This window comes from Mirounga leonina, unplaced genomic scaffold (assembly GCF_011800145.1).
Source record: "Mirounga leonina isolate KUSES-001 unplaced genomic scaffold, KU_Mleo_1.0 Mir_180, whole genome shotgun sequence".
Lineage (NCBI taxonomy): Eukaryota > Metazoa > Chordata > Mammalia > Carnivora > Phocidae > Mirounga > Mirounga leonina.
Window position 1 is genome coordinate 29,260,138 of NW_023270469.1, and position 11,346 is coordinate 29,271,483.

The 11,346-nt window shown below is 61.9% G+C and overlaps 1 protein-coding gene across 1 annotated transcript; it reads left to right on the forward strand.

The window, feature by feature from the left end:
- The first annotated feature begins 4,883 nt into the window (after nucleotides 1–4,883).
- On the forward strand, nucleotides 4,884–8,402 carry IRX3 (iroquois homeobox 3). The gene is made up of 4 exons (XM_035025196.1): nucleotides 4,884–5,947; nucleotides 6,125–7,244; nucleotides 7,428–7,494; nucleotides 7,974–8,402. Exons 1-4 carry the CDS (start codon nucleotides 5,681–5,683, stop codon nucleotides 8,026–8,028), a joined length of 1,509 nt encoding a protein of 502 aa, XP_034881087.1. The 5' UTR covers nucleotides 4,884–5,680; the 3' UTR covers nucleotides 8,029–8,402.
- The last annotated feature ends 2,944 nt before the right edge of the window (nucleotides 8,403–11,346 follow it).

The following is an 11,346-nucleotide window of genomic DNA, read 5'->3' on the forward strand; positions in this document are numbered from 1 at the left end:
CGGCTGTGTCTGATCCCGCGACGTGTCACTCAGAATCGCAAACAATTTATTGCCATTAGACGTCTTTGTCAGGCACTAATTTCCTGGTGGCGCTCCATCACGGGCCTCCAAACATCAGGGGAGGGGGCTCAGAGGCCCAAGGGCTGGGGGCGCGAGGGAGCCGTCGGAGCCAGGCGGGGGTTCCCGTAACGAGGCTTTAATGAGGGGAGCGCGGTCGGCCTTTGTGGAGAAGCCCAAGGAGGCGGCGGCCCGGGCCGCGCGCTCCGAGAGGTCACTTCCTCCCCGGGGCCCCGAGCACCCGCCATCCCGTTGAGGGCCAGCTGCGGCCACCAGGCTGGGTGCCCACTGCGGGCTCTCTGGGGCCCCCGCCACCCTCGCCCGCTCGGAATTGTGGCCGGAAACGCAGTCTTTCCATGCAACAATGCAAACGTACTCATTACCATCTCCTCAATATGCATGAAGAAAATGCGCGAGGCTGGCCGAGCCCCATCACCCGGCTCTGGCCTCGGCATCCAATAAGGCGACATATTCATCTCCCAAGATGGATGAGGAGGGGGCGCCGGGGGGCCGGGAGGGAGGCCGATGCAAGGGGGTGGGGGGGGGCACACGTCCTGGAGAGGAAAAGAGAGAAAATACACGCCGAGGAGAACCTGAGAGACAGACCAAGAAACCGGAGAAGCACATAGACTGGGATGAAAGAGAGAAGGAAAGACAGAAGGAGAATTGGGGGTGAGGGAGAGGGACCCTCACAGAGGCAGACAGAGATAAAAAAGAGACAAAATCAGGGCAGAGGGAAGGAGCCACACTGAGAAAAGTGAACTGCAAAGTGGTCCAGAGGAACAAATAAAACAACGAATGGGGGGAGCGGAGGAAAGAGAAGGAGAATGAATGACTTAGAAATCGAATACCTAGAAAGTGGGAGAGACAGACAGACGGGGAGCGAAAAACAAAGGAGAGGGAGACAGTGAAACTGCTCGAGTCAGGTGAGAAAAGGATGATCGTGGAGAGGTAAAGAAAAAGCAGATCACTTGCGCTGAGGGCCAGATTTTCGATCCCGGCCATCCTGGGCGCGGCGAGCCGCGGGCCGCCCAGAGCCCCGGGGGCGCGGCGGGGGGGGGGGTCCGCTCGAGGGCGCAGCGGGGAGCCAGGGGCCGTCGGCCGGCCTCGCGCGCTTCCTGGGGCGGCCCGGCCGGCTCCCGGATGCCCGGGCCCAACTTGGGGCCCACCGCGCGCGTCGCGGCCCGCAGCTGCAGCGGCCGGCCGGGCGGCCTCTCCCCCGCCGACAGCAAAGTTGGCAAAGTTTCTCCCAAAGTTTCCCCGACGCTTCTCGGGACCCAGGGACCGGCCTCGAGGCCCTGGCGACCGGTGGGGCGCCGCAGCCCGTTCCGGGGCGGCTCTGCAGGCAGTCGGCCCGCGCCTGCTGGGATCCCCGGGGTCCGGATTCCGGCCTGATGCAAATCCCTCCCGGTGCGGACGCCAGGCCACGCACTCCGGCGTCCGCACGGCTGCTAATAGCGGAGAGAGAGAATGCGGGAGAGGGAGAGAGAGGGAGAGAGAGAGAAGAAAAAAATATTCTCAGCTCAATTTAAGTCTCATGGAAAGGGCTTACAACTGTAATTAAATCATTAAATTCTTGTCTACGCTTCACAGAGCGGAGAGAAATTAACTTCCCACCAACCTCATTTTCTATTTGAACATGAAATAATGATTTTCTGCCCGTCTAATTACAAAGCCAACATCTGATCAAGCCAGCATCCAGAGGGGATTATCGCATGCACGAGTATTAGACCTCATTACCAGCTTGAGTGCAAAATTATTACATCTTGTAATTGGATGGTGAGATTTATATACAGATCGGCCCGGTTTCTGTAAGATTGTAATTACAAGCTTCGTTGGTTAGCTACTTATCAGAACTTTGCAGGAAAACAAAACAAATGACTGAGGAAAACGAGCATTTCATTAACCTGTAACCCGAGCGCGGGGGGAGGGAGCGGTGGGAGCGTGCGCCGCGGCGTCTGCAGGAAGCGGAGGGATCGCCGGCCGCCCTGCAGCCGGGGGACTTCGGCTCTGGGAGGGAAGGACGGAAGATGGGCCTCGGCGCGGAGACCCAGGGGCTGCAGCGGCGCCCCCCGACGGGGACGCGCGCGCACCGTGAGGCTGGGCGGGGAGGGGGCAGAAAGGGGGCCTGGTGGCTAGCGGCTCGCGTGCCGCGCGTGGCGCTGCCCCTGAGCCTGGCGGCCCGCGGGCCCTGGGCAGACGTCGGGCCGCGCGGGCCCAGGTGCGAGTCCAGCAGCGCTCCTGTGCACCAACGTGTGCCATGGACACCCTGTCCGTGCACTTCCACACTCGGGGCCGCGTAGAGAGAGCGTCTACAGCAAGCCTCCGAAGCGCTGTGTGCGTCGGGAACAGTGGAAGAAGGCGAAAGGACGGAGAAGCTTTTGTGCGCGGCGCGTTTGTGCGCGCATGCCTTTCCCAAATCAACTTCCCGTGCACCTGCTTCTCCTCCCTGTGCGAGTGTGTCACTTTGACCTCGTCCCTTGGATTAAACATCTCTGGAAATGATTCGGCTGTCCTCGAACTCGCGAGTTCAGTCCGGGGCCGGGCTCCACTGGCCCGGTCGAGTTTGGGAGCCAGTGCCACGTCGGGGCTCGGCCGCCTAGGACGCTGAGTCCCGACGTGAAGCGCGGACCTCCCGGGCCAGGGCAGGGCAGGGCAGATCTCTGCTGGACACTAGGGTAGTGGAGAGGCCGCTTCTGCTCGGGACCTGGGACGCCTGGAGGGACCTAATTAATCGAGGTTCTTGGGTACGAGAATGGGTCTGGGGATTCTCCTTCTGGGCCATGGGCGCCGTCGGACCTGCGTGGTTGGTTCACAGAAAACCACCTCGGCCCTTCCCTGGCCTCTTTCCCACCTCCCGCAGCTCGAAGCAGCCAGGTCGATAGCTGGTTAATGAGGAGGAAGCATCTCCGGGGCTCATGGTTTTCTCTTTTCCTTCCGGAAGAGCTGAGTTTAATAGCGAGCGTTTCGTCTGGGCATTTGCAATGCACCCCACAGTTTCCCCACCTCGGAATCTGGCACCTGGCACGCTTGGGTCTGGTGCCACCACTTTGGGCAAACTCTGGGGTTCAGGGCCCTCGAGGCTCGAGGTCTGACACCTAGGAAGCACTCCGGGAAATAATGTTACCCTCAATTTTGTAACCCCTGAGATTTTCTGTGAGAAGGTGAGCCCATGGTTCCCAAAGCCCCTTGGCTGAGAGGTTTAACTGGAAACGAAATCAGGCGCCGGGGAAACATTTCAAAGCCAGAGCTTCCCTTGATATCTCCTCCTCTGGGGAGACTCCAGCTAAGGCCAACGCCAGGTATCAGGCAGAGAAGCAGGTGGGGAGGGGATGTGGGAAAGAGCTCGACCGAATTTGAGAAGGCCACACATCAGTTCTCCCAATCGAACACCAAACTGGTGGCCCCCAAACTTTCTCTTGACTCTCCCCCCCCCCCCGCCCGCCCCCGCGCAATTTTTCTCTGGAGCCACCGCCCCTATGCGAAGACCGGTGGAAAGAGACCGGGAGTGAGGGGTGGGGTCAAAACTGGGAGTTCATTCCTGAGCTGGATTGCCCAGAGCTGCTTAGACCAGAGAGACAGCCGGGGGCCGAGACTCTCCGATCTCTCCACTCTGGTGGAATTCGGATTCAATTCCTCTCTCAATCAGCGCGCGGCGGCCAGTTTCCGCCCCACAGCCCAGGCTGGCCACTCCATGACAGAGTCACCGCCCCCGTGCTGTCCCCGGAGCGCTACGGCTGCAGGCCTGGCCAGTGCGTCGGTCGCCGCCGCGGCCTAAAGCTTTTAGCCCGGAGTCGCTGCGATTCCGGGAATTGCAATCCCGCGGTCGGCTGCACGCCCAAATCCGTGAAGGTGGGCGTTCGCATACCGGGATTTCAGGTTTGATGGAGGAAATAGCCCACTGTAAAACCAAAAGTCTCGCCTCCATCCCCACCCGAGACGGTGATAGGATCTTTACAGAAAGAAAACAGTTTGGCACGGTGACCCGGGGGGGCAGAGGAATGGGGTAGGGAAACGAAGGGTGTCTACGGACCGAAAATGCCAATATACAAACTTCTCGAAGCGCTCTCGGAAAGTTCCTGGAGCCTCCGCCACCTGGCTCTCTGCTCCCCCCCCCCCCCCCCCCCCCCCCCCCCGCACACCCGCTTAGGCTCCCTGTCCCAGTCTTGGCTCCCCAGGATCCCCAGGGGGTCCACACTTTAGCCCCTCCAGAGGCAGAGCCCGCCATTTCTAATCAGAGGTTCGCACCCGGACACAGGCGGCGTTAAAGTAGCTGATTTCAGGGTTTGGTGCTCTGGGTAGGGGGCTGCTTCGCCCCCCTGGGCAATGAGATGGCCTTTGAAGGCTCGACTAGAACGCACCCTTCGCCCCTCGCACCGCTCTACTAGCTTCTTCCCTACGCCGCTGAGAGTGGCCTGGAGTCTAAGAGGTGCGAGCCGAAAAGGGGGCCCGGGCCGAGGAAAGCCCCAGCGCCTGCCCTGGACCGAGATCTTGGTCCCGACCCAGGCCCCCGCGCTGGGGCGGGGCGGGGGGGGGGGGGAGAGGTACCGAGGGGCGGGCAGCGGGGAGGGGCGAGCTGACCCTGTACTAACCCGCGTCCCCGCGCCTCCCGAGGCCCCTCCCGGCGCAGGCCGGAGGGGGCGGGCAGGGACTCGGAGCGCCCGGGCTCGCGTCCCCGCCCCGCCCCGCCCTGCGCGCAGTATCCTCCGGGGTGGGCGGCCTCGCCTGGAAGGCGCCCCGGCGATTGGCGACTCCGGAAGGAGACGCGAGGAAAAGTCGAATAAGAGGGCGCGACGTCAGACCCGAGATTTGGGGAAGGGCAGGGGAGGAGGTGAGGGCGGGGACGGACGCACAGACACAGCCTCAGACACAGATCCACGGACTCCCACCCCCCGCACGGCACCTTAAGTGTCCCCAACTTTAGGCCGCCTGAGCCCAGGGCGCCGCCGAGGCCAGGGCTGGGGCTGGGGGGAGAGTTATGGGAGTAGACAGAGAGAGATAAAAACAGGGGAGAAGAAAGCGTGAAGGGAGCGGAAAGGGGAGAAGAGAAAAGGAATAGAGAGAAAGGAAAAGCAGGAGAGGGAAGAGAGTTTCCGAGCGTCCAGGAGAGTGAAAGAGCCCGAAGGAGCGGAAGCGATCCAAGGGGGAAGAGGAGCGCAGGGAGGGAGGGGAGAGGAAGGGCGAGGAGGGGGAGTGAAAACTAGAGGAGCGCGAAGGAAGCGAGGCGCGACACTGCTCGGGGACGGGAGGGCAGCGAGGAGCGAGGCGCGGGCAGAGGCTGCTCCGGCTGCCGAAAGAGGAGGGAGCGCGGCGCTGAGAGGAGGGGCTTGCGGGCCCGTAGAAATGTCAATCAGAGCCCGGAGCCCCGGGAATCTCCGCCAATCTGTTCGGACCTGACCTGGCTCCTCGCCGCCGCCGCCGCCGCCACCGCCACCGCCGCCGCCGCCGCCGCCGCCGCCGCGGAGCAGATCCAATAGGCGAACGCGGAGCGCAGCGCAGCGCGGGAGGCAGCGCGGCCCCAGCCCGGCCCAGCCCCCGATGCGCGCCGGAGCCCGCGGGCGGCGCTGAGCAGGGCGGCCCCGGGGGCCGGGCCCCCCTCTCCGTCCGTGCCCCGCGGGCCACCATGTCCTTCCCCCAGCTCGGATACCAGTACATCCGCCCGCTGTACCCACCCGAGCGCCCGGGGGCCGCCAGCGGCGGCGGCAGCGCCGGGGCCCGGGGCGGCCCAGGAGCCGGGGCCTCGGAGCTGGCCGCCTCGGGGTCCCTGTCCAACGTGCTCTCCTCCGTGTACGGGGCGCCCTATGCCGCGGCGGCAGCGGCTGCCGCAGCCGCCCAAGGCTACGGTGCCTTTCTGCCCTACGCCGCCGAGCTGCCCATCTTCCCGCAGCTGGTAAGCGCCCAGGGAGCCGGGGTGGGGTGGGGGAGGGTTAGAGAGCTGGGGCGCGGGAAGAGGCGAGCGCGCGGGAGTAGACGAGCGCGGCCCAGGCCGGGAGGGTGGAGGCGGCGACGGCTAGGGCTCACCCGCGCTCCCTCTGCGCGTGTCCCTTCCCTCTCCGTGTGCGTACAGGGCGCGCAGTACGAGCTGAAAGACAGCCCCGGGGTGCAGCATCCGGCCGCGGCCGCCGCGTTTCCGCACCCGCACCCCGCCTTCTACCCGTATGGCCAGTACCAGTTCGGGGACCCGTCCCGTCCCAAGAACGCCACCCGGGAGAGCACTAGCACGCTCAAGGCCTGGCTCAACGAGCACCGCAAGAACCCCTACCCCACCAAGGGCGAGAAGATCATGCTGGCCATCATCACCAAGATGACCCTCACCCAGGTGTCCACCTGGTTCGCCAACGCGCGCCGGCGCCTCAAGAAGGAGAACAAGATGACTTGGGCGCCCCGCAGCCGCACCGACGAGGAGGGCAACGCTTACGGGAGCGAGCGCGAGGAGGAAGACGAGGAGGAGGACGAAGAAGACAGCAAACGCGAGCTGGAGCTGGAGGAGGAGGAGCTCGTGGGGGAGGAGGAGGACACGGGGGGCGAGGGCCTGGCGGACGACGACGAGGACGAGGAGATCGATTTGGAGAACTTAGACGGCGCGGCCGCGGGGCCTGAGCTCGCCTTGGCTGGGGCGGCGCACAGGAACGGCGACCTCGGCCTGAGACCCATTTCAGACTCCAAGAACAGCGACTCGGACGACAGCTCGGAGGGCCTGGAGGAGCGTCCACTGCCGGTGTTGAGTCTGGCCCCAGCGCCACCGCCGGTGGCCGCGGTTCCGCCGTCTCCGCCCTCGCCTCCTGCGGGCCTGGACCCCTGCGCTCCGGCGCCAGCGCCCGCCTCAGCCCTGCAGAAGCCCAAGATCTGGTCCCTGGCCGAGACGGCCACAAGCCCGGACAACCCGCGCCGCTCGCCTCCGGGCGCGGGGGGTTCTCCCCCCGGGGCCGCCGTCGCGCCCCCGGCCCTGCAGCTCTCTCCAGCCGCCGCGGCCGCCGCGGCTCACAGACTCGTCTCCGCGCCTCTGAGCAAGTTCCCGGCTTGGACCAACCGGCCGTTCCCAGGCCCGCCGCCGGGCCCACGCCCGCACCCGCTCTCCCTGCTCGGCTCGGCCCCTCCACACCTGCTGGGACTTCCAGGAGCCGCGGGCCACCCGGCCGCCGCCGCTGCTGCCTTCGCTCGGCCCGCGGAGCCCGAAGGCGGAACAGGTGACTACTGAGCGCTGGATGCGGAGGGAGGGGGTGGGCTCTGGGGGTCGCGCGGGGGCAGGCGGAGATGCGCAGGACCCCGGGGGCTTAGGGCGCTTACCACCCCGCGCCTGCCTCCCGCGGCCCTGAGTGCTGGAATGGAGCGCTCTGAAGGCCCTCCTTCTTCTTCCCGGCTTCCCTTAGATCGCTGTAGTGCCTTGGAAGTGGAGAAAAAGTTACTCAAGACAGCTTTCCAGCCCGTGCCCAGGCGGTAAGAGACCCCCGCGGTAGGGGGAATGGTGGGACCGGCAAGTCGGGGAGGAACAAACTTGGAGGCGCACTCGGCTTCTGCCGCCGGGACGCGCTTTAAAAAGGGGACGAAACACACAGCCCTCCGTAGTCCCCGCGGGCCCACAGCCGGCTTGGCCATCCCAGTTCTGGCCCCCGGGCGCGGCCCAGGGTGCGGAGCGGTGGGCCCCGGAGCCCGGCCCTGTCGCCAGGCCCCTGGGGCGGGCGGCGGCTCTGGGAAGCCCCCTTGGAGGCCCTGCAGCCGGGACCTCGGGTCTGACGCCTTCTCGCCCTTCTGATAGTTAAACCAGAAGCCCAACGTCTACAGCGGGACAGCATCTGACACTGAGACACCTCCCAGCCCCCCAGCCTCAGCCCCAGGCTGGGTCTCCCGGTCCTGGGCAGCGTCGGTGCCCCGAGCTCTTATTTCCCTTTGCTACTACCATTGCTTCTCTCTTCCAGGCCCCAGAACCACCTGGATGCCGCTCTGGTCCTCTCGGCTCTCTCCTCGTCTTAGTACTTATTTTTAAAAATTTTAAATCGTTGTAATAATTGTAAAAAAAAAAATCGCTCTGTATAGTTATGACTTGTAAGCATGTCCGTGTATGAATACCTAAAAAAGAAAACTAAATACCAACAAAAAAAGAAATAAAGCAAGTCCCCCTCAGTCCTCCCCAAGTGGCTTCTGTACCCCCACATTAGCTGAGTTTGTGAGGGTTTTTTTTTTGTTTTTTTTTGGTTCGGTTGATTTGGGGGGTGGAGTTTCCGTGAGAATAAGCGTGTCTGACTTTTTTTGTATATACAGAAAAATGTACATATGTGTGAACCAAATTGTACAAGAAAGTATCTATTTTTGGCTAAATAAATGAGCTGTTGCCACTTTGACTAAAACCCGCCTGTCTGCCCCTGCCCCACGACGGATCTATTGTTATGGGGTTTTTTTATCCACTCCCCCCATCCTCCCATGTTTGAAGAGTTGCTGGGGATCAGCAGAAAAGAAGGCAAGTAGGACCATTTTATCAGAAGAGTGCAGAGGCCGAGAAGACAGAGAAGTGGCGGGCCTGGGGGCACCGCTGGGGGTGAGGCAGTTGGAGAAGTCCGTGGGGCGCCCAAGGGAAAGGGCAGAGAAGACAGTGGGAAACCCGACCTGATGCCCTCCGAAGAGCCTGGGCCCTTGGGCCCACCCCACCCACTGGAGCAACCGTGGGGTCTTGGAGCCTGCTCTGATGGCAAAGCAGAAAGACTCAGAGAAGGGTCTGGGTGCAGAAGGTTTAGGGTGGGAGGTTCTCATCACTCCTGCAACCCCATTCTTAGATAGGCACAATTGAGGTTTTCTCAGTTTTACATGAGGGCGTGTGCCAGCTCAGTTCAAGCCCCTTCCAACCTCATTGCACCCCTAGACTCCTCCTTATAGATGCAAGGGTGTGGGGTGGCGGTGAGTAGAGGGTGGGTATGGAGGAGCGGGGAGCCTAGGGATGCACATCATGACCTCTTGGTGACTTGCCCAGCGCGAATGGAGAGTTGGGGGACCCAGGTCCTGGTAGCATCTGTGCGTCTTGGTACCCCAGCAGGTTTTCCCCAAGTGCCCTGGAAGGACAACTTTCTGGGGTCCCATGGGGGGACCAGGGGTGTTGGGACTGCTGTACCTATCTATGCAGCCTGGATTCAGGCAGTCCAGGAGTGGGCCGGCGGGGGAGGGGGGGGGGGGGAGCCAGGAAATTTGGGGCTGGAGCTCCCTCTACAGGACAAAAGGGCCACTCAGCGCCTACCTCTGGAGGCCGCTCCAGCCAGGCCCGGCCCACCGCTGGCCCCTTCCTCGCCCCCTCCTCCTCCTCTTGTTTTCTCTTTCAGTCCGCCAGCCTTGCCCAACTTTGACTTGAACAACTTGTAAGGAGCGCTGGAAGAGTGCCGCCTCCGGGCCGGGCCGAAGTGGAGGGTTCCTTTTTTGTACCTCCGTCCCCACGTTTAGTTAGTAAATGCATAGGGTGGCCAGATACCTGGTGTTTGCCCCCACCCCACCCCCTGGTGTGGGGCCTCTGACAATCCCACGGGCCCTCTGGGAGTTTCGGGAAGAGCTTGCATGCCTGAAGCCATAGAACAAGGGACAGCATTATATTTAGTGTATACCTTCCAGGTTCTGCAGGAGCAGGGTAGGTCCTGGAAGGACCCATCCATGCCCCGGGCAGCTCCCAGCATGGCCCCCAGGTAACCCCACAGAAGCTGGGTAAACGGGGTGTGGTGGCCTCCCAGGAACAAGGGGGAAAGAGGGTCTGTTGGCGTCCAGTGTGTTAGTTGGTGGCCTTTCCCAGAGGGCCGGTGAGGCAGAGGCTGGTCTCTGAGCAAGCGAAGAGGCTGGGGCTCCCCGTCTAGTCTAGCCCCTCCCCCGGAGGTGGGAAATGTCTCTCGGGCTCCCTCCCCTCCTGGCTCTCTATTAATGGTGTTTATGGGGTTCAGCCTCCAAGCTTTACTGGGGCACAGACCTAGCTCGCCAGTCTCCGTCCTGTGAAACTCTGGGCAGAGAATTAACTTTTCTGTGCTCTATTTCCTCATCTGTGGGAAATGGGAATAATAGCGCCTACCTCGGAGGAGGAAGCATGTCTAGTGCTGACATGCCACGTGGAGGTAAATAGCCTTACTAATATTCTATTACTAGTCTTACTAATATTCTATTCCAGAATCTCAGACCCCTCTCTTCAACTCTGGGCACGATTCTGCCCACCCACGCCCCTCAGCCATAACAGTGAGGCGTCTGCCTTCAGGCACCTCAGGACCCAGCTCAAACCAGGGAGAAAGGAAAGTCCCCAGGCTGGGGTGATGAGGGGGAGGAGGCACGCAGAGGGCAGGCAGCCTTTCCAGGCGCAGACCGTCCACCAAGGAGGAGGAAAAGCATCTGTTCACAGGAGGTGGGTGCGGAGAGGCCAAGCCGAGCTTGGAGAGGTCTGACTGCCCCCCCCCCACCCCCGTCCTTGGTGTCTCTCTAGTGTAAACCCTGCGGCTGGCTCACCTCCTCAGATCAGCTCATTCCAGGGATAATGGTTCTTGGATGAGACCAGTTTTGCCCCTACTGAAAGGCGGCTGTGGGGGGGAGGCAGAGGAGAGCTGGGGGAGACCTGGGAGTGGCTCCCACATATCTGCATCTTCTCTGTCCCACAGAACACATGGGCCCTTCACATGGCCCCAGACTGACCCCCATAAGGTAATGCGATCAAAACAACAACAACAAAAAGATCCATGGGCTTTCTAGCCAAAATAGGGAGAAGCAGCAGCTCCGCTCCCCATTTCACCAGGAACGGGTTCTTCATCCTCCTCCCTGAGCCACCCCCTCCTCTCCCTCCTTTCAGGGATCCCAGGGACTGCCTCTGTCCATACTTTATTGTGAGGACCTAAAATTTTAAAAAGCAACAGGAAGCTGAAGGGGTAGGGTTCACAGAGTTGGGGCGGGGGAGAGAGGGAGGGAAGGAGGGAGGGAGGGAGGGAGGGAGGGAGAGAAGGAAGCCAGAGAAGAATAAGGAATAAGAGAGAGAGAGAATATCTGGGAATCTTATCCTGGGTCCTGATTAAGCTTCAATTAGAAATAAAATATGTCAATCACTCCGCCTGGAAGGGGTTCCTGCTGTCGGGGCTGGTTATGCAAAGCACGCCAAGGTGTGCGGGGATAATCAATTAGGTCAGAGGAAGGAGTGTATGTCACGGCTTCCCTCATTATCTGCATGGAGCTGGGGGTTGGGGGTGCTCACCGGGCCAGAGAGCCCGAGGAGAATAAAATTCTCTCCCTAAGTGATGGCCCACCTCTGGGGACTGGGACATTCACGGTTTCCAATTGAATTTACTTTCA

What these genes read in the sequence shown, in the direction of transcription:
- IRX3 (XM_035025196.1), top strand. Translation starts at nt 5,681, where the DNA reads ATGTCCTTCCCCCAGCTCGGATACCAGTACATCCGCCCGCTGTACCCA. An exon ending in TGCCCATCTTCCCGCAGCTG is followed by an intron (nt 5,948 to 6,124) that starts GTAAGCGCCCAG and finishes GTGTGCGTACAG; the next exon opens with GGCGCGCAGTACGAGCTGAA. An exon ending in GGAGCCCGAAGGCGGAACAG is followed by an intron (nt 7,245 to 7,427) that starts GTGACTACTGAG and finishes GGCTTCCCTTAG; the next exon opens with ATCGCTGTAGTGCCTTGGAA.